The sequence below is a fragment of the Oreochromis niloticus genome, linkage group LG9 (assembly GCF_001858045.2).
Source record: "Oreochromis niloticus isolate F11D_XX linkage group LG9, O_niloticus_UMD_NMBU, whole genome shotgun sequence".
NCBI lineage: Eukaryota > Metazoa > Chordata > Actinopteri > Cichliformes > Cichlidae > Oreochromis > Oreochromis niloticus.
The window spans coordinates 20,770,472-20,793,392 of record NC_031974.2 but is presented as its reverse complement, the minus strand read 5'-3'; the positions used below and the strand labels follow the sequence as shown (position 1 = coordinate 20,793,392).

Below are 22,921 nucleotides of genomic sequence, written 5' to 3'. Positions count from 1 at the left end.
GCTGTTTGCCCGACGTATCCATCTTCATTTTCTTTTGCGACAGCTGCAAGTATGTGGAAATGTTATCCCAGTCACAGTGACTGCCATCATCCTTAATGAGTGTCACACACAGGTGGCCCCTCAGCAGAGCTGTGATTAAAAGGTAATCATCTCATACCAGACTAGCTTGTTTCAACCCATGGATACGTATGTATGATAGAAGATTGTTGGAAATATTACTGGATTTTTCCAGTGCCTGTTGCAGGATTCCTGGTTTTAACTAACTTGATCATCAAGCAGAGCTACAGCAGCAGTGACCCTCTGTAACCGTAAGCCATATCTGTTTAATTTTTCAGTGGAGCCAGAGCGGGCAATGAAGAACTCAATGTGGCGGCTCACAGTCACAAGTCAGACACAACAAGCAATGAGTGGAGGTCCCAGGAGAATCCCCCAAAGTCTAAGCAAAATGCTACTATGACACAGATACAACGAACCACTAGGTTTTCAATAATTCATGGCGTTGTAGGGAGAGAACACCAAGGAGAAAAGCAGCACATGGTTGGATGTAATTGACCAAAAATACGTAGATTATAAGCCACAACACTAGTTGTTTATTGTTTCTGCTGCAGATATTCACCACGAAAACCTCTGTTGCCTAGCTCACAAATAATGTAGGAGTCTTTCTTTGTGTGTCTTGAAATGCTGCCTCGCTGCCTCGTTTTTATCTCACTCTCTTTTGCTTTTCCTCTTAATAGTGGATCAGATCAATACAGTTTGCCTCTGGCCCAGACCTTTGCACTAAAACCAATTGTTCCTGGAACTCTGTACGAGCAGAGCCCACATGACTTTTCCACGAAGCGTGTCTGGCTTTTGCATCTGGCGAAATGTGCTGCATTTAACATTTAGTTTAAAAGAAAACATGTTTATTTTGCTTAATGTCTTGTCATGGATGTGGACGACTTCTCAACTAACAGATAAGCTAGTTATATGTAGCCGGAAAATACAGACTGGCTATTTGGAAAACCCTTAATATCAAATACCTCTTATTCAGTAAAGGACTAGATGTTACAATCCCTGACAATGCATTGCTTTAATGCATTGTCTTATAAAGAACTTGATGAGAAGCGTGTTAGCATACACAGCACAGTAAGACTGTAGCCAGAAGCGTTAGCTTGGTTACTGCACCAAAAACAGACTCACACACATAACTTCACTTAAAGCCAATTTACCTATTTGCTAGATTAAAGAAAAGAAATGAATAGTGTTGAATGAGTTTAAGTTTCTTCTTGTTTTTCCAATCTTTATGCTAAGCTAAGCTAGCCAGTTTCTCCATTTAGCTTGTTATTTACCTCCAGTCACGTATCTCTCTCGGTGTTCATATATACCCAGATTGTTTGCAAGGATTTGATCCTGAAAACGAGTGACCCTTTTTAACCCACATTCAGCAGTAAGATCACAAAGCAGCTTGAACTCACTGCCTGCCAAACATCTGCTCTGAGACCAAACAGACACTGGATGTTACTGTGAGGGTAATGCAAACTAGTGAACCGTGTGAAATTGCATAAAGTGCCTCTACAGTATACTGGATAATGTGCTGACTCATGCCATCTCTTTTTTCCCTCTTTGGCACAAACACCGAGTAACCTGAGAGAGAGATAGTGATGAGTAATTTACGTTTGACACAAAGTACCATCAACAGAAATTCAGAAACGAGGTTCCCCAGAAGAACATTGCCTCAAACCTCCTCTCTCTCCTTCTGTTGCTCCATTGTCCAGTTCTGAGACTCGCGTGGCCGCTGTAGGCACTTTCAGTGACGGATGCTACAGTATCTGCAGTATCTGCCCCTCAGCAAACTGTAATGCACTGTGTTCTGACACCTGCACTATAAGGACAAAAGTATCTCAATTTTTGAATTCAAGGGCTTTTAGTCCCCACTTCCCACAAGTGGATAAAATCAAGCGCCTAGTCACACAGCTTGCCTTTGCAAATATTTATGAAAGAATGCATCATTCTAAAGAACTTGTGAATTCAGCTCTGGTGCTGTAATAAGATGTTTGAAAAAACGTCTTACCTTCTTCATAATCCAAGTGGTATTATTGCAGAGTGGAAGTTAGTGAGCTCCCAGTTTGGATTTGGGAGACAGACACCTTCTCTAATTTTAAGATTAGGCTTAAAACTTTCCTTTTTGATAAAGTAAATAGATAGGGCTGAAGGTGAGCCTGGATTGACCCTGGCTTAGGCTGCTGACTATTTCTTCCTACCGCTCTGCAATTAATCATTAGCAATTATTAACCAACAATCAGGATTTTTTTTTTCTTAAGTATTTTTCATCTTTAGGCATAAAAAAAGATTTTTGAACTTCATTTTTTTAAACTTACTTTTCAAAGAGTTTTTTACATGTCCACTTAGGTGGACAACACTGGCTGACCAGTGGGTGGCATGGTATTTAGTGACACATCAGTGTCCAATGTAGTCCCATACGGTAAAAAAATACATTTTTCCTGGCCAAAATATATTTAAAATATATGGTAAATATATTTTGTATTTGTGATGCTCCAAAAAAATATATTTTTGAAATTGAAAATATATTTCTTTCAAACCAAAATACATTTCAAAACATATTTTAGGGTGAATAAAATACATTTCCAACCTTTATTTAAAATGTATTTAGTGCAATAATGATGATAATGATAATAATACTAAAAGTAACATGTTTTATGCACAGCTGCAAAAAACAGTTGGATTCAAACAAAACAGAGTCAAAGGTCTATCACGAATTAGGTTGTTTATTCATTTGCTTACAGTATTTCACATTACACAATATCTCACTATAATGTAGCGTTCATTGACTTTGAAATTATCTGTCAGTGATACAGTAAACAAGATACAACAACTGCTATGTACACTTTAGTTGTTGACAATATTTACAATATAGTACTTAAAGGAACACACTCTACTTTTTTTGGAAATAGGCTCATTCTCCATCTCCGTCAGAGTTAAAAATGCAGCACGTTAATAGGACTCTGGAGCGTGATCTTATGGGATGGGGCGTAGCCAGGATTTTTGGTCGAGGCGCCATATTAGCAGGCCAAACAAATGCTTGCTGTGTGGCCGGTTGTAATGTTAGATTGCACTACCGGCAAAGGAATAAGCTTGAAAACAGGCTCTCTTTTCATTGTTTCCTCACCTGGAAGCATCATGAGGGAGCTTATGTGTTGGATGTTACCAAAAGAAGGCGTCTAGCCTGGATAGCAGCTGTGAGACGAGCTGATATTCAGTTCTCTACCATCCCCAGATATCTGTTGGTGTGCTCCAGTATTTTCATTCAGGTAAGTTCTAAATAAGTTCATATTATTCTTTATATCCTGTTAGTTTCATTTTCAATGCGCTCTGAGATCATAGCACAAACTTAGAACAAACATGCAGAACTACCTTCTATTTATAGAGTTGCTAATTATTTGGCATTATTGCAGCAAACCAGCCTATGAAATGAATGAAACACATCCTGACTGGGTTCCAACACTACACATGGGGCACTACGAAATCCCTGCTTCAAACTACATGCTACATACCACCATGCCAATCAGATTACTTCTTCCATGTGTGGGTAAAAAGGTGACCCTCCTGGATAAGATGGCAAAGGTTTGCTGCGTTTTGGTGAACATGTGCCCCAGTGTGATAGTAAAACCAGGGAAAAATGCTCTTGTTAAATACTTGTAAGTCTTGTGCTGTTTATGTATTGATACGTTTTCAAAAGAGACAGTAAATTACAGAATGCTAGTAGTGGGTGATATTATTTACATGCTGTCATTTTTTTATGTGAACATTTTGTCATTTGTAAACTATACATAACATTGATTCTACATTTTAACTGATTTGATGTTCTACAAAGTGCTTTTAATTAAAAATAGGCAAACATTTCTTTGTTTCTTTATTCAACTTTTGAACAGTGGTACTTAGTAAGTACATATTCAGTAAATGCAAAGTATTTACATGGCCCCCTAAATTAAACATTATGGGTTATTCAGAACAGAACTATGCTTGGAAAAATATTGTCCCATCAGTTGATCCAACTCCTCCACAGTAGCAGGATGAACTTTTCTTTTTTGAGGACGGCTTCTTTTACCTGTCACAACGAATGGTCTGTTTATGTTTTGATCAAGAACCTTTTTTTGGGCAGCTGAAGAGGAGAAGTCTATCTTATGGCCAACCTCTGGCTGTATCTTGGTCATATTACCAGGCAAAACCCAGTATGCAGGTTCATCTGTAAAAGTCCTTGTGCCACAGATCAACACTGTTGCTTCTACATTAAACAGAAGAGCAGCAACATGGGTGCAGGTCTCCACGACTCCGGCCATACAGGTGCAGTGGGCGGCTTCAACCTTCCCTGTGATGCTCACAATGACCTGTGGCTGCAATGCTGCAATTCAGTCTTTAAGAGTGCAGTACCTGAAACACACACAGACAAAGTTCATTTAAAGACAAGAGCTTTAATAAGCCAAGGCCGACACAAATGTGCTTTATCTACTTTCAAATCCATTTATCATAAATGTAACAAATAAAGTGTTTTTATGTATCCATCTATAGAACGCTGCATGTTATATTCTAAATCTGCCTGTTTCTTTTTAGAAACCTATCAGCAAAAAATGAACCTAAAGTATGTAATGCAAGGATGTAATCACTTTCAAGAGGGAGAAAACATAATGTTCGACTTTAAATGACAATTATGGACACCTAATATGATAAGGAGATTCTGCAGGTCATTAATCAATGTATAAAACTAAAACAGAATGTATTTTTAGTGACACAGGACACAAACAAGGAAGCAAGATGTGTAATTAGGATTATTTATAATAAATATGAATTAATTAGGGTAATTTCTTTAACCATAAAGAATAACTAAATCCTTCAGGACAATGTCACATCAATGCACTGAACTCACTATGTTATCCCTCTAACAGAGCCTCCACATGTTCTCACTGTAATTTCCCACTCATGAATGAATTTATGCTAGCACTAATCTGAATGTTCAGGGGGAATCAAACACATTTTACTCGCAGTACTCAAGCTGACTTACCTTTGCTTGAATGACGGCGTACTCACAACGTGGAGGCTTAAAAATAGCCAAATCTTGTACCCAGTCCTTGGTGAATTGGATGTGCCTCCAGAGATTTATAATTGCAAAACTGGTGCGCCGTGTATGCGCTGACTCCACAGACAAGGTATGAGAGTAGATCATGCTAAGTCAATAGCGGTTTGGTCTTCAGGGTTTCTACTCCACGGCTATATTCCATACAGGTCCACATTTCACCAATCAAGTACCGTCTCTTTGCATCTGGACACAATCTGTCTCTATACTGTCCTTTTTCTTTTCAGCTACGATTCAGAATGGTTCGTAGCAATCTTGTTTTGATTCGTGACCAGCCAAGATGGTGCTGCGCTCCCACAATGCATTGCGACATTACGTCAACGCCAAAGCCCTTTGCGTGCAGGAGAGTATGCGCATGCGCATTGCCATGGTGGTTTAAAAAATAAAGATATAATGAAAAGTAATTAATAAAAATTAAATATTTAAACATTCCCACAAATGTGCAATGAACGTGCAAAAACTCTCTTTATTAGTTGTTGCTGTTTCTTTCTTTCTTTCTTTCTTTTTTTTTTTGAAAAATAACGACGTCTCTGAGGCGCGAATTCCGACAGTGAGAGGAACGGCCGGATACAGGAGACGGGAAGAAACAAGCCGATTATGTTCGCGTTAATTAGGTGGTTGGAAGATGTAAAATTCTCAATTCTGCCAACTGAACATATACGAGATTTTAATGAGGATGAATAATTAGCCGGCATGGAGGAAACGGACCTTTATTTGGTGGAGTGGCGACAAGGAGCCAAAAGGCGGGTGGCCGGTCTATGAAGCCTCCATCATCAAGCTAGCAGGTGCCTTTTCTCATATGATATTACTTTATTCTCGCTTATTTGGCACGGAAGCGTAGAGCTGCCACCCAGGCAAAAGAGAAATATAAGTATATCACGTTATAACGTGAAAAGGTTATCGTTCTAACAATATACTATCATGTTAGTACAATATACTTTTCATGTTTGAACAACATTGTACGAACAATGTACATAATTATCACGTCCGTACAATATTGTGCGAACGTGACAATTATGTATATTGTAATAACGTGATATTATATTATACAAACATGAAAAGCATAATGTTATAACAATAAACATTCAAGTTATAACGTGATATAGCTCTATTTTTCTTTTGCCTGGGTGGCAGCTCCACGCTTCCATAATTTGGTAATCAAAATATGTAACTTAATTAATTTTATTGTGATGTACTTTTGCCTTTTCTTATTATTCTACCTTCTCAGAAAGGGAAAAATTACAAATAAAACTGTTTACACTTGTTATATACAATAACTATCAAAACCTATTCACATTTAATTTGGCTTTCACAGAAATCCCACCTCTCCTTCTGGCTACAGAGTACTTACCAAAGTTAGAAACAAAGCACAGTTATGCTTTATTAATGTTCGCTAATTACAATGTTCCACATTTCCTTGCTTTTTAAGTCATTTTTAGGCTTTTTAGAGTTTTTGTTTTTTTAGTAGTAATGTTTCTGCCTATTTATTTCAGCCCATGAAATCGAACGCAGATCTTCCTGATGTGAGATTTACATAAATGTAAGTAATTTTGTTTGTCATTGTCATTAATGTTGTTGCTGTTGTTGTTTTTGTGCAGTTTGCAATCATATAAACCTAGCAAGCATCAGTCAGCACAGTGACTAACCTAAACAGATTCTTGCTTTATTCACATATATTATATGTAATTATATATACCTGCACATTGTACCTAGGGTTGCAGCCACTTGGCCCCACCCCATTGTTGTGACAGCCCTGATTGTACTTATACACTGCATCTGAACAGGGAACAGTCTGCCACATTATTGTATTTTTAAGTGACTTGTTTGTAATACATGAATTTGTTTCTTACAGATGTCAAAGTCTCAACCTCATGCTGCCCTCCCCCATCCTCCTAAAGTAAGTATTTGTTGTTGTAGTTTTTATGCAGTGTCTGTGTCACATGCTAATCATAATTATTGAAATAACTGTTTTCTAACAGATTTTCCAAAACACTAGTTATGTTTGTTGTCATTCAGACTAATACTACTGCTTAGACATTGCTTAGTGGTCATGCATGTTTGACAAGCTTGTTATGATACCAAAACAGTACGCCTATCACAATAATCAATATATCGACTTAACACACAATACATGTACATGACCTCAATAATTGTTGATGATGCAAATTATCTGTCATTATATTTACAAAAATAAAATATAATAATAACAACACAATAACATTAAATAACATTGTTTTCTATTTGTTAGAAAAATTACTATTTATTCAAGTTTTTATGGTATCTAATATTTTGATACCTAATTTCCATGATCTAAATATTTTTAGAATTAGATGTTGGTTTGTCAATTGAAAGTGTGTAGATCTTGCATTATTATGGTGTTATATTATGATTATACATTCAAAGACATAAAATGGTCTTAAAATGACAATGACATAACTTGTCGCAATTGTTTATGGGGCAATATACAAACCAACAAAAAGTTGTTATCCTAACAGGCCTTCAAAACAGACGGTTTTATGATTGATAAATTCAAAAAATAAATACATGTAATTTCTCCGAGATTCTCTAATATTCAGTTACAGTTCACAACACAGATACCTGTACATGCTGTATTATACTGTAAATATAAATCTCTACATTTAGCATCCCACTAGAAGAGTCACAGTAACTGCCTCTTTTTTTTTTTTTTTTTACAAATACCTGTACTATTACTAACACATTTACTGTTTTACTTTTAGCCTGTGGATACAAATGCAGATTTCCTTAATGTAGGTTGTGCATTTTAATTACATCATGTTATTTTTATTATTATTTATTTATTTATTTATTTATTTTATTTTACATTCAAATATGATTGCTAGTAGGTAAAGAATAGTTCACCTATAATTGATATTCCCAATTAATTTCTCACCTCTGATTGAATGCCTTTGTTTGTTTGCCTTTTTTGACTATAACAAAACATTTTTGCAGGATATATATGGTGAACTTATATGCATAGATACAGTTGTAGTGCTTGACACATGCACACACCAGTAGATGTACTAAAAAGGAAATAATTACAATCATGATGTTGATTGCTGATGTCAGTATATATGTTTTAGAGGAATGTTTTGTTTTTCACCCAAAATGAACTATATTGTTTCAGAAGAGATTTATTACCTGACTCTTATATATTGTTCTGTTTTTTGTTTGTTTTTGTTATTTTCAGTTTCAATGGTGCGTGTTCTCCTAATGGCCGCCTTCCCACTGGAGGTTTTGATCCACAGCAATTTAAAAGGTAAACAGCTTTGAAAGTCAGTTCAAATGGTTAGCTAATAGTATTCTAAAAAGCCTACAACTCTGTCACCAGTTTCTTTACCAAAAAGTACCCATAAAAGTATCTCTCAATAGCATATCATTGTAGCTCAAATGTTTAGTTGTACAAATATCAGATTTTTGGAAATCTAAAACTAGTCAAACACTCAAATGTTCATGCTTTTTATAGGAGGACAAAGCAAAACGGACATCGGCGCAGAGTGAAGAACTGCCCTTCATAAGGACACTATGACAGCCATATATAGTAAGTGAAGACTTTCTGTGTATCTAAAATTGCATACAGCACAAGTAACTTACTTTGCAACCATTACAATAGGTTGCAAAGTAAGTTACCAATACAAATAAAATATATGTGCTAAAATATATTTCAAAATATATAAATATATTTTAAAATATATTTTAGCACATATATTTTTTGGCCATTTTTTGTATATTTTGAAATATGTTTCAAAATGTATTTTAAAATATATTTTTTTACCGTATGGGGTGGTTTATGTGCAAGTATACCATCAACACTGACACAAATACAAGAAAACAGCCTTTGTATAGCTGTCCACTGTAGTGACCACTATGCATAGCCTACTTCCTCTTTGGTCTGGAGAGTTCTTCCTGTTAAAAGGGAGCTTTTCATATCCATTTTTGCCAAGTGCTTGCTCAAAAGGGGTCATCTGATTGTTGGGATTTTCTCTCTATTATGTAGGATCTTTACCTTACAATATAGAGCACCTAGAGGCGACTGTTATTCTGATATAAATAATATTGAATCTGCTCTTTCTAACAGTCCGTGTTTTGACCGTCACCTACGAACAGCTGCAGATTTAAGGCACTTTGAAATCGGGTGATTTGCCTTCTCAGCTTGGCCACCTAACTCACTCACTGGAGTCAACATTACACTTCAGTTAACATCACTGATGCAAACTATGCTGCGTTTAACAAGTAGCATAAAATGACATATGTGTCACCATTTAAATCTTTTCATGATATCCAGATCTTTGTCCCAACAAGGATAAAAACAATGGCAGATGTAATGACGGTAAATGAGTGGTAAAGGAGTGATTACACTGATCCATCAGCAATATAAATGCAGGGCCATCTGTTATTTTGTGACCATGATAAAATACCTTTTGCTGCTTCTAATGTGAAATCTTTGGCACAGACATTTTGGACTGTTGTTGCTGATGTTGGGCTGATGATTATAAGCATTATTAACTTTCTTGGCTTCACACGCTCACGCAGCAAGGTACTAATTTTGTGAAGCTAGGCTCTCGTGGAAGACTATGATTACCTCCCAGACCTTAAGAAGGCATAACACGAGTGCTAATAATCGAAGAAAGCAGTGTCAGTAGAGCAGAGTGTCATTATAAATGAAAAAAAAAAGACATACAAAAGAAATCTTCCTTGCAGTCCTTTTCATTAGTTGACAGTTTATTCTCCAGTGAGAGGACTAAATAAGGACTGTGTCATTGGCTGCCGAGGCTAAATAGTTTGTGGGCCCAGCTGGTCAGTCACAAGGGAGAGAATTAAAGGCTAAAAATGGAAGCAATTTTCTTGCAAGATTAGCCTGCGAGGAAACTGAGAAAGATGAGTTTAATGAAGCTTTATGTCACAAAATTTACCCATTCAGTTATTTGGTGGTGGATTTCATCTTAATTTTAATTTGGTATTAAAGTCTTACGTTGTGATTAACATACAGCATTGTAATTACTTTGCAACACAGCAGAAAAAGAAATCAGGAGGAATAGTTGGGAGCATAATAAACTTCCTGCACTCTGCATAAACGATTCAGAGCGAAGAGATTTTTATTGTGCTGATAAAAAGATTTCTATAAGTCACTTATGTAAAAGTTTCTCTGGAACTGTATCTGTAAAATGAAAACCGTGCCCTCAATAGAGGCCTTCGTTGTTTACTAAAGAGAGCCATCTACTGGAGAATAGCCTATATTGAACTGTATTCAAACAGATGTAAATTGCATAGTTTGGGGCTTTAATTTGGTGTTTTTTGAGTCAGATTCCACATAGAAAAATCAGAACAAACACACACGGTTATACTTGCTGCAAAATGAAAGACAAAACATATTATCCTTTCATCTGTGATCCTTGTCCCAAACATCTGCGGCCCTTGTTTAGTCATTACTCTGACACAAACCAGTGATTAACTGGCTTTATAGTCATGCCAGTTCCTTTCCCAACCCATAACATCCTTGGCTCCTGGTTTTTCCACTAAAATGGAAATGAAGGATTGGCACTTTGCAGTAGATGATGTGACAGCGGCAACAGTTGTATGAAGGTCAGTGTGATAGAAATGTGTTTTACGACGCTTGCAACCTGAAAAGCATGCATGGAACACACCATCCAGTAAAATGTAATGGGCTATATCATGTGATATTTCAGGTTCTCAGGCTCAAGTCAGCAGCATCCAGTGTGTGTCTATGTGGCTCTACATGTATTTAATCCCTGTGTTCTGTCTTTATACATAAAGTCCAGTACTGGATGCAAGTAAGCATCTAAATGAATGTGTAATAATAAAAAATATGACAACACAAAATAGCTATTCAGACTGTGCACTACCTCCCCGAGCTTTTCTCTCAATTCAGTTGTGAAGCTTGTGACAAAAACCAATTCATCACACATACCATTGCCCCTCTTTTCCCCTCTGGCTCATTTCCCCAAATAATTTAGGATCTACTGCCAAAGATGTTGGTGATGTGTTTGGAAAAATAAGCATCTTTTCAAGGTGATGATGACCCTCTCTGAGAAAAGGAAGGGAAGCCTCTGAAAATCCAATTATCCAAAGGCCTGCCTTTTTTTTTATTGCCATCAGCAATGCTGGCCCATCAGCAGCATAGCAACTGTTTCCAACAATTGCCTCCACACTAATTCTATCGCTGTAGCCAGACTTGCCCAGGGTGTGGACATTAAGCTCAATTTTCATCTAAAAGTGATTGCATAATGTCTGACAATGCAGTTGAGAAAATTTGGGTGTTAAGGTATAAATGGGATGATAAAAGGAGGCAAAACTTGATTGGAGTAACGAGAAACAGGAAAACTTTTATTTTATTCATGCATGTAAAGCAAATTGTTTTCGCTTCCATTTAGTAAAATCTCAGACTGTTAACTAAAGAGTGGGTGCATTTAAATGTTGACATCACTACAGTAATTAACGACTAAGAATAATTAATGACAATGTTCATGATTTAGATACTTTAATCAATAAGGGACCAGCAAACTGATGAAGGCAAATAATAGACAAATACAGCACCATAGGCTATGAAACCATCACTGGTGGATGTACATTTGACAGAACTTACTCCTTATAGGACATATATCATAGATTATATACTATAACTCCTCCAATCAGTATTCCTCCAACGCGAACATAGAGCAGTTTATTTAAACATATCCAAGTATACATGGAAATACAGTATATAAGGCAAAAACAGAACTTTTGAAGGTCAATATTTGCATGACCATCTTTATTCTTTAACACAGCCTGAGCTCCCTTTGGCAGTTTCTTTAAGTAGTCTTCAACAATAGTTCTGCAGGGTTCTGGAGGACAGTGGCTCTGGGGTTACTGTCATGTTGAAAATTGAAGCCATTGCCAATCAGATGGTGCTGCATGGTGAAACCAAACCTGACAGCGTTACTCTGTGGTCATAATGCTATAAATTTTAACAAGATCTCCAATACCACTGGCAGAAATGCAACCCCAAACCATGACAGAGCCTCCACCGTGTTTTATAGATGACTGTCAACACTGTCATATCTCTCTCCTGACCTCCTCTGTACATACTGATGATCGTTTGAACCAGAAATTTTGATTCATCACTCCATAAACTACTGATTTTCATTGAAGTTTTTGTGTAAGTTGGCATCCCTCAGCATTTTCTCCCTGTTTCCCTTCCTTATGAACAGCTTATTGACAACCACCCTTCAGTGAACAATAATTGGATCAACTGAGGAGCCAGATGCATCTCTCGGGTCCTGTGTCAGGTCTTTGCTGGATTTTTTTCCTATTTTTTCTGTCTTTTACCTGTCTGGTTTCCTTAGGTTTTTAAAGGATATGCTGCATGAAGATTCAGATGCAACTTGTTGGTGCAAAAATACTATTTTACATGCGTCAAACTGTGTTACTGTTGGTATTTTTCATAGATTAAAGTAAAGAAATGAAAAGAAATGATGTGTTTTTGTGACAGGCTGCTGAAGATACAATTTAAAATATATATTTTGTTCTTTTGTTGGATTTTATGTGTAGACACAACACTGATTCATGCCTCGAGTTAGTGTTTTTATGCTTGAATGATTCACAGGTCAGTGTTAAGTGCTTAACAACAAAAGAGAAGAAGCATTCCTCTGAAAATGGTACATTTCAAGGACTTTACTATTTTGTCAAAGGCAAAGTGACAAGAACAGGGGAAGGATTAAGCCTAACCAATCCAAAGAAAAGAAATAACTAGGAAATTAAATAGAGAGTAAAGAAGTTGGTTTTTTTTTTTAAGAAATCAGATCCATTCACACTAAATTCATTCATTAAACACTTGAAGGCAAAATAATGATAAAACGAGCAGTCATTGTACTACAACATTTACTGAATGAATGAACAAACTGTTATGGTGGTCTTATGGAGTGAGCAAATATTAAATATGAAACCAGTTTTCTGTGGGAAATCCAGAACAATCAGTAATCTCTACTGAAATACTTGTTTACATAGCAAACACTCACATAGACAACTAAACTGATGAGAATAAACTGCTTCTGTTCATTCATCCACACAAGCCTCATCTTCACCTGGATGTCGGAGTCCTGATAGTGCATCAGGTAGTGCTCACCGTCATAGTCGTAGCACACGGGCGTCCTTTCCAGCTCCGCTGAAACGGGCGAGGTGACACACTTGAAGGGCTTCCTAAATTCATCTAGCAGAGTCAGACTCATAATGCAGCAATTCTACAAGAAGTCGAAAAGTAAATAAGTGCCAGTGTGTGTATTTTCTGCCTGCCACACCACTGCTGGGAATTTTATGCTCATGTAGTACCTCCACTGTGCCCTGCAGGGCCTCACAACGCCAGGGCAGGGTGATGTCGCCAGACAGAGGTGTGTGCTGGGACAAGTTTGCGCTGCTAATGACGGTTAGCTGGATCAGCCCATCAGAGATCTGAGCTGGACAGAGAAAACACCGCGTGTAGACATTTAGACCCAATTTAAGACAGTTAACACATCTGAATTTAAGTCTACAAGCACTGTAACCATCAAACACAAATAAACACAAATTTCTTTTCAGTGAATTTAGCTAAATTTTAACAAATTCAGAGGCTGTATCATATCAGTAGATTATTATATATAGCAGTTCTTACACCTAAAGACGGAAAGTTAGACTATGTGGATTAACGCTTTAAAATATTGAATCAAGACTTGAGTAAAAGTGTTTTTGTATCACTTTTTTCTACAATGATCAACATTTTATCTGCATTTTTGTTTTGTTGAATAGAATTACTCTTAATGTATAACAATAATAGAAATCCTCAGAGTGATGCAAAGTAGCCTCTAAACTGATTGTATTGTCTGATGTATAGCTGTTAATAAAAAGGAGGTACTAAGCTGAAATATTCCAGACAGCACTTCAGAAGTCTCTCTTTTTTTATGACAAGAGTATAGATATAGAGCTCACAAAATGTATTCAGTATTCTGAAATACCTTTCAGTATAACCTCCCTTTTATTCCACATATCCAAGTTTCCTGCCATATAGCTGAGGTTTAATTAGTTTGAAAAAGCAAGCCTGTAAGCGTTTGTGACACATGTGAAACAAACTATGGAGGCACATACAAATAGTACTGTACATGCCTAAATACAAATTGACTGGTCTTAGGAAATAAATACAGTCATAAATTTGCAGAAAAAATGGGAGGAAAAACTCACAGCAAATGAATTCTTGATATTTAGCACTCTGTTTTGTATCCCTCTTAAAGTTACTATACATGTAAAACATAGCTACACTGTGTTTTTTTATATTTCCCACTCAGTACAGTAGATTAATCCTATTTCCTTGGCATTATGCACAGTGTTACTTAGTGAATGTGGGTACAAAATGTGGGTATGAATGGATTACTTCTGCGGCAGAAGAGCTGGGAAAAGCTTCCGGACATGAGCTCGCATACAGTGTTGTGGAGAACAATGTGTAGCTGGTAACCATGGAGACCGTATTCAGGGTCTATATCACAGAAAGGGGGTTGGACCACCGGCTCCACATAGGAACTGAAAGGGGGGAAAGGGAAAGAGTTGATTAAACCAGAAAGTGTAAACTGTGTCTAGTGGGGGGGCATCAAGAAAAAAGCATTTTCCTAAAAAAAGGCAAAGATTTATTAATTTTGTGGAACATAATAAATAAAAGTGCTGTACTCCCACAGGAAACCAGGAGAGGGTGCTATATCCTCACTATGCTGAAGTACGGTATCATTAACACCATGTGGTCCTGAAAATACTTTTGTTTTCACGTGGATGGAAATTAAATTACTGTTGGGTAATAACTCATAAGCCTCTAGAGCACCTGCGAGTCTGAGTGTAGACAAGAGCTGTGAGCACTCCCACCAGACAGCAGAGTTTGTACAATTCTAACAATTTCATTAATTTAATTAGTTTTCCAGGCTTCTTGAAGGATATTCAAAGCTCTTCATTGGAAGCCAGCTGACCTCTTACTGACATACTGACAGTGATTTGAACTACAAATTTATAATCTGAATTCATCACCCCATAAAACCTGTTTCCACTGATTTTCACTCCAGTTCTTGTGTAATTCTCATACTTCAGCATTTTCTCCCTCTTTCCCTTTGTTAAGAATTGCTTCTTGACAGCCTTCCACTGAGACCATTCTTGTGTCATGTCTTTGCTGAATGTTTTCCTATTTCTTAAGCACATGACTTTCAGGTACTGTTCATCTGCTGTCATGATTTTAGGTCTTCTTCTTTTGTCCTCCTCTTTTTGAGAATTTTCATCTAATAGCTCAATTAGCCCAATTTAAAATTGGTTCTTTGCTAAGCTGTCTGTTATGTGGAGAAATCACACTGAATCATCCCCTGAGTTATGGGCCCTTTCTGTGCTCGAATGATTCGATCAGTGTTAAATGGCTTAACAAACAACCAAAGAAAAACAGTTTGCTGAAAATTGTCAGGTACAAGGACTGGACTGCAAATAAGTCCAAAGAAAAACTATTTCAGAAACTCAAATCTCACCGTACAGTGCATCACTGCAGGAGCAATACTGTCAGTCTATACATCCCTTAAATTTGCGATGCAGCACACCTTGTATGGATGTTCATAAGAGAGGCTGGTTATAGTCCAACCTACCAAACAGAAGATCCCTGAGTGCTTCTTTCCACCAGCTTGTGGAAGTGGAGGGTGAACATGATAAAGGCAACTGAGCACTGGTCCTGGAAAAAAAAAAGATGCTTAAAGATGTCACTTCTCCCTGTGATAAATACTGTGATAAATACTGTGTATCTTGTTCTGCTACTCTAAGCCAGTGAATAATAATCAAAACATGGCATGAATGCCTGAAGTAATTACCCTCCAGACACCGATGATGATGCCAGGCTGTAGCAACTTAAGCTGCACCAATCTGTCCTGGCCAATGACTTGCATGTTCTTAGTTAGAGTCTGCATGTCTAACTTTGCCATGAGGGACATACAAACAGGTCTGACAGAGGAAGCAAAGACGGCAGTTGGTTTTACTGAGACAAGATGAGAAACAAAGCGTGTAGATGGATGTCAGCTGCCTTTACCTCTTTGGGCTGACGCAGGCTAGCCTCCTGACACCGTAGAGCTGAAGGATGGAAATCTGCTGGTAGTCGGGCAAACGGTCTCCTCCGCTCCAGCACAGTGTCACTGAAGTCTCAGTGAACTGGGACCGGCTCTGCTCCAAAGTGCTCTCACGCCCTGACTTATCCATGACTGTCAGTTCCCAGGTGACGTTCAAGTTTCTGGAGTTGGAAAACAGAATGTAGAATTGTAGGAACAGGACTTTTTGCAGTTTTGCAATAAAAGCATGCAGAGAACGGTGTAGAGAGAGAGAAGAAGAGAGCAGGTGAGAGTGAAGCTAAGCATGGCAGAAGTTAACAGGTTCTTTAATACCAAATACCACATAAACAGTCCAAATGAATCATTGAACAAAAATATAATCCATCCATTTGTCTTCTAATTTATTACAGTGAAAATAATCGGGCAGTGTTTGGCAGCGTTGCTCTTTAAATCAGAAAAATTACAAGTTTATTAGCTGTTACATCTCATTTGTCAACAGAGGGAAGTAGTATGACTCCATTTAAAGCTGTTCTTGCTAATGAAATGATATGCAACGAATGAAATTAAAACTGCAGCTGTTGTGACGAATCTCTTGATCCAGTTCTGTCTAAACTGTGATTCAGGGCTGCCCCTACTGTGATGCAGCCAGCGCCTCGCTGAGACACCATCCAATATCAATTAGGTGGGGGAAGAAAGCTAAAACCTGAAGCAGCCCAGGGGGCTCCAGCAGCTGACCCCAGGGATTTCACTCTGCACTGCCTGTATGCTTGACGTCTTGTGAAATGATTATTACCAAGGTAAATCGCATGCTCCTCATGGTCTCTAACAGACAAAAAAAGCCCTACAGGGAGTTGTCTGAGTCAGTGGGAGGAGGGAGGAAGGCTGAGGTGTGCGTGCATGCATATGTGGTCTGTGGATGAGGGGTTGGGGGGCTAAGTAATTTATTTCAACAATTCAGACAGCCCCTGCAAGGAACACAATTATTTCTACTTCCCCTCTGTACCACAGCGACTGCCACAGAACTCAATATTGAGTGCAGCACAGCCTCTAATCAGAGGTTATAAAAACACAGCAGAACCTGCAGTGGAGGTGGCGAGGGAGCTCTCCCCTGCGTGCTGCCATCCCCCTGAGCAGACATCACGTTCAGAAAGAGACCTCCTTCCTCACCTTTAATAAGAAAGTGTCATTAAGTGTGACATCAAAAACAAACCATACTTTTTGTTTTTGATTACCAGCAGCTTGAACTATCCTCTTGTTGTGTTCTCCCCCCACCTCTCCAACCTTGAACTTTTTCAACAGCGAGGGTAGATCTTCAAAGTTTTGCTATTTGTTAACAGCAAACAATGAACGAAGGCTTCATACAGCTGCTTCCAAACAAATACCAAATCCCCGTTAGAGCACAGACACAGCACGGATAAACACACCTCCTTTCAACTAAAAGGATATAAAATTTACTATAAAAGTAGTTAACATGAGCATTTAGAGAAAAAATAATGAGATATTTTTCTTTCTAAATGTGTTTGAGTAGGTGATACATAAAGTAAATGGAAAACCTCATTCCTTTGAACTAAACTTGGGTTTTCTCTCTTTATCTGTCTCACACTTCACCTGAGGACCCACTCTGTTTGGCTGGGCAGCCCTGTGTGAATACTGATGAGTCCAAGCCGCTTCGTCCACTTGATCATGTCGCATTCGGCTACAGTCTTGAAGTACAGCCTCTTATAGTAACCTTCGGCTCGATCCTGCACCTCCATCGTGGCCATCCTCAACAGAGATTTGTCCATGCACTTTTTATTCTTGCTTAAATCCGCAATGTAAAGCTTTCTCCACAGAGCACTGCAATGACAGCATCAGGAGAGTGACCGATTTGGTCAGAAAGATTATAAACCAGTACAGTATGTCTAGTGTGATCATTTCTTACAGGGTGGCCATTCTATGATAACCAAGAAAAAAGAAGTTTAAGTTTTATTCATCAGAATGATAATATCAAAACATCAGCAGTGAAATTTCATGTTTTAATAAGTTTAATAGTGAATTCTTCCATTATAGGAATAATCTTTTCTACTAAGGAGGAAACTATTTAACCTTGTGATGCCTGAAGCGTGAAATCTTTGCCAGAAAGTTCTGATATTTTTGAAAACCTAACTGTTTATTGAACCTTTTGAATTTTTTTAAAGATATAAGCTTAACTTTGTATCATTTTTGCCACATGTTTGAGCAATGTATTGTTTAAACATGTACTGTGCAAAAAAGAATCACACTGATGACCTGAAGCTCTCAAATACTCATGTATTAAATATGACACACTTGGCATTACAGACAACACTGATCACCGACTTCTTGGTATTCTTTGATAGTTATTGGAAGACATTTGGGTTCTGATTGTGGTTTTGACCAACAAAAAAATCAATGTGTCAAGACTGTTGAATTGACCATAGGCTGTTATCTGGCTGGCTTTTTTACATTTCAAAATATGTCCTAAATGACATATAAATATATATTTTGATTTGTAGGACATGTTTTTCACTGACGTGAAATGTTTTAATAAACTAGACCTCTTTAATAAAACAAGTTTAGGCATCCACCGAGTGTCATGATCCTTGCCAAATCATGCAATCACAAAATCACAATTTTGAAATGTAAACTTTTTGCATTTGGATTGCCTCCAAAAGGTGGAGTGCTAAATGCTTCAGTACATAAGCTCAGTGAGCATCTCTGGATATGTGACTTGAATTTCAGGCCAGATATCCAGAGATACGTGGCAGGATTTGCTAATGAAATGTTCTGCATTAGGAAAGTGTTGTCTAACACAGGTAAATGTATAAAAAATTGCAATATAAAATTGGAGTAGAAGACCAGTGGAGCATAGCAGGTATTTTTTTTCTTGATATCTAAAAAGAAACATGAACATGAATATCAGTGCACCACGTATGCCGCAGCTGAAGTTTTCATGTTTAAGTAGTTGAGGAATTTAGGACCACGCTGTAAAGTTTCCTCTTTCAAGGTCTAATGGCTTTTTCTCAGAAATACAGAAAAAGAATTGGGGCAGAAACCACAGAGCTCCCATTGCTTGGATTCCTACTAACTTAAAAGTTCTGCTGTAAGATTTGGAGGCATACTGTCCCTTTGCTATTGGATTAATTAACATAATCATGTATTTAATAAACTGTGGAAGATGCACTGACAAGATCGTACTTACTTGCTGTTGGCAAGCTGATAGAAGAGCTTATTGATGTGGCTTATGCTGCAAAGTGTGGAAGCATCCAGGTATGACAAAATCTTAATCAGGATCTCAGATGGCAGTCTATGGAAAAGGTAATTAGACATGACTACAAGGAAGTGACAGTGTGTCTTCATGCCTCCTACTGTTCAGATTTCAGTCTATGAGATAAATGTGTTCTGAAAACACTGCTTGAAAATCTTGTCATACACTTCTGGCATTAAAGTGAAACTACTTATCTCCATGTTCTGTTCTAGTAGATATGGTGAAAAAAAACACACAAATATGTAAATATGTAAAGAACGCAGACAAGATTTTTAGATCTAAATGTCTAATGAAAGCCATCCATCCATCCATCCATCTATCCATCCATGCCTGCTAATTACAAATACTGCTAGGTTTGTTGGCTCACAGCTGTCCTGGTTAATGATGCCATTGCTGTCCAATTAAATCACCTGAGTGAGCAATAAATTCATCTTCCTATCACCTGCCCGCTCAGTCACTGTCATTTCACCACATATCAAAAACCAGATTAAATTACTTCAAGAATAAATCAATTAAGAAACCAATTAAGAAATCGGGCGTTGTTTTAACACGGCAAACGATTTCATACGACAGTTTTAAAGTTCAGATTATTCAAACAGCCATGGAGACAGGAGCATTTCTGCACCTCCCTTTTCTTCTTTCCATGGTAGAGTTTTAACTTGAAAGTGTGATGATGATTTTCAGTGACATGATGCTTTCAAGGCCAGTCTCTAATATCTAATACAAATAATTTAACATAGATGATTTTAATAATTTAATTCTTTGATACTTTTTTTTCTTAAAATGTTACAATCAGATTTAAGATGTGCATATAGTTAAAAAAATAAATAAATAAAGGGATCTGAAAAATATAATGCCTTTAGACCAACTGAATTTGGTCACAACGTGATTGGTATTTTTATTTTATGTTATTTTATTTTTCTGTATAGTTGAATCAGTGAAAAGATTATGAAAATAAATCCAGGCTGCACTCCAAACCTCTAAGACTCTAACCATTGTTTAAAAAAGGAAAGTCTGAGTGAGACAATTATTTCTGCTCGTTGAGGCGTTCAGACTAAAACAAATATTAAAAACAACGCTGTTGCTAAATATGAACGATTAGCTGTTTTAACAGAATCATTTTGGTATGCAGTAGAGGAAGCAACAGTCTACTGACTGACCTGTTTTTCTGTGTTGTAACTGCCTACATTTAATGGGAAAGAATCCAACTGCTTAATTCATGTAGTGAAGTTTTTCCACCTGAATTGATTTTCGCTGTGCTGTTATTGTATTTGTTGCTATAAATCCTTTTACTTTGAAGGCTATAAACAGCAGAGCCACTGTTTGAGCGCTGAATGCAACAAAGATTAAGAAGAAGAAAAAGAAATGGCATGTACCGTGTATAGTCTGTGCATGCACTGACAGATTACCTTTCCATAAATCTCTGAGTGGACGCTGGGGATGATTTGTCAGCTCTTTTGGACGTCCTTAATGCTCGTCCGGGAACGACTCCTTTAGAAGCCGCCATTTGTTCCGCTGGTCTTGACAACTTTGTGAGAGTTAGAAGATCATTTATATTTGCAAGGAAGTTTTAAGGTAGTGAAATTTTAAAAGAGCGTTTATTTGACAGCTTTTTTACTTAAAGACCGCGAAGATAACATCCGGGATCCAAACTGAATAGCTGGCACTGTGTTAAATCCATAAGTAGGCCACGTTAAATGACTTAATTCTCCCTGTGTGCTAAAAAAATTCCGTGAAAGCGTCCGGTCACCATGGTGACATCGGCTCCTTCAGCGGGGAGGAAAACATCTTCCGGTGGGAAGAAGCACAAATGCCTTCAAAATAAAAGCACACTATACATATAGATATATATATATATATATGTATATATAGATAGATAGATAGATAGATAGATAGATAGATAGATAGATAGATAGATATAGTGAGCGAGAGAGAAAGAGATCTGTAGCCATGAGAGCAGTTCCTTCCTTCCTATAGCAGCTGGATAGCTGCTAAAACATTTGTTTCAGGTCAATTAAGTTTAAGTTAATTAAACTTGATCTGGTCATTTAAGTAGCAGAGGGGGTTTAATCAGTTTTAACTGGTTAGCATTGATGACATTAACAGCAGATTCACTAGAGGGGCAACAATGAGACAACAAAACAAAACAGGATTAGTTTAACAGATGGAGGCCAATGACATTTTCACCCTCTTCATCCTTTTCTGACCATTTCTTTCACTAGTTTTACATTTAGCTAGAGTTGGTGTCCCTACTGGTAGCATGAGGCGATACCTGGATCCTAAAGAAGTTGCACACATAGTCCTACTCCACCAAGATGGCACATCAACATGTTGGTTTGCTGTGTCTCCCAGCACAATCTCATGAGCATGGAGGAGATTATACTAGATAGACAGTTAGTCTAGGAGAGCTGTAGAGCCTTGGAAGGTCCTTAACCCATCAGCAGGGCCGCAAGCTGTAAAAGGAATGCTATACTGCCTCTAACATCATTCAGCATGGCTAGTTTGGAGCTGGTCTGGGGAGGCTTATCCATGGAAGGACACACAGAACTCTACCGGCTAGCCAACAACACCCTGGCTGCCATTAAGTACAGGGATGAAATCCTTGGGCCCATTTTCAGACCCTACACTGGTGCGGTGGGTCCTGGGTTCCTCCTGGTGCACAGCAATGCCCCCCTTGATGTATGAAGGCAGCTCCTGGAGCGTGAAGGAATTGATAGCATTGACTGGCCACCATGCTCCCCTGACCTAAATCCACTAGAATATCTCTGCTTTGGTCCAGCTGACATCACCAGGTTGCACCTCAGACTATCCTGGAGCTCAGTGAGACCTTGGTCCAGATCTGGACACCATCCGTTATCCTATTCGGAACATGTCCCGATGTGGTCAGGCATTGATACAAGCAGGTGGGGGTCATGCAAACTACTGAGTATAATTTTGAGTTTCTGCAATGAAATTTCACCAAAACGGATTAGCCTGCTGCATCATTTTGTTTTTTACTTTGATTTTTGGAGTGTCTTTTAATTTAGCCATATTCAGTTCAATAAAGGAAATCAAGGCATTTAGCAATATCAGTCATCAGAATTAAAGTCCAGTAAAAAAAACATGGACAAGTAAAGCTTTCTGACATCTGGCTTCTTGCATTTTTGAAGCCAGAGTCTGCATAGTGGCAATTAGAGGTAGAGTCACTGTACAAAATTCCTACCCATGCACAAACTCTGCGTAACCACCAACATGCTTCCAGCAGCCCAGCTACTCCAGTTAGCCTAGTTACATCCCTTCTGTTGATTTTACTAAATAACTGTCAAAAAAACAAACAAAGAAAACTGCTGCTACTATCTGCTTATTAATTTAAGGTAAATACAACCATGTTGACATATTCAAATAGGCACACATCTTAACATACTATAGTACAACATCAAATAATATTAT

The 22,921-nt window shown here is 37.8% G+C and overlaps 1 protein-coding gene and 1 long non-coding RNA gene across 5 annotated transcripts; one reads left to right on the top strand and one right to left on the bottom strand.

Annotated features, from left to right (window-relative positions):
• The first annotated feature begins 5,668 nt into the window (after positions 1–5,668).
• LOC109203472 (uncharacterized) lies at positions 5,669–12,984 on the top strand. Its single transcript, XR_002063245.2, has 6 exons — positions 5,669–5,913; positions 6,622–6,668; positions 6,981–7,025; positions 8,337–8,405; positions 8,613–8,687; positions 12,355–12,984. It is a non-coding gene; the product is annotated as an uncharacterized LOC109203472 (long non-coding RNA).
• On the bottom strand, positions 12,803–21,267 carry fbxo15 (F-box protein 15). 4 transcript variants are annotated; one of them, XM_025910557.1, is made up of 11 exons: positions 21,222–21,257; positions 21,111–21,191; positions 20,902–21,020; positions 19,427–19,531; positions 17,836–18,063; positions 16,212–16,409; positions 15,997–16,126; positions 15,778–15,860; positions 14,544–14,689; positions 13,472–13,596; positions 12,803–13,383 (listed from the first exon to the last, which is right to left on the bottom strand). In XM_025910557.1, exons 3-11 carry the CDS (start codon positions 20,997–20,999, stop codon positions 13,117–13,119), a joined length of 1,380 nt encoding a protein of 459 aa, XP_025766342.1. In that variant the 5' UTR covers positions 21,000–21,020; positions 21,111–21,191; positions 21,222–21,257; the 3' UTR covers positions 12,803–13,116. The 4 variants fall into 4 exon arrangements, with proteins under 4 accessions (XP_025766342.1, XP_005471836.1, XP_013123773.1 ...); XM_005471779.3 differs by having other exon boundaries at positions 17,848–18,063; positions 20,902–21,267; XM_013268319.3 differs by having other exon boundaries at positions 13,115–13,352; positions 20,902–21,265.
• Between the last annotated feature and the right edge of the window lie 1,654 nt (positions 21,268–22,921).

Coding starts and splice junctions, on each gene's coding strand:
- fbxo15 (XM_025910557.1), bottom strand. CDS start 20,999: ATGGCGGCTTCTAAAGGAGTCGTTCCCGGACGAGCATTAAGGACGTCC. Junction 16,410..17,835: donor CAAACAGAGTGGGTCCTCAG/GTGAAGTGTGAG, acceptor TTCCAACTCCAG/AAACTTGAACGTCACCTGGG. Junction 13,384..13,471: donor CCCTGCAGGGCACAGTGGAG/GTACTACATGAG, acceptor GACTTCTTGTAG/AATTGCTGCATTATGAGTCT.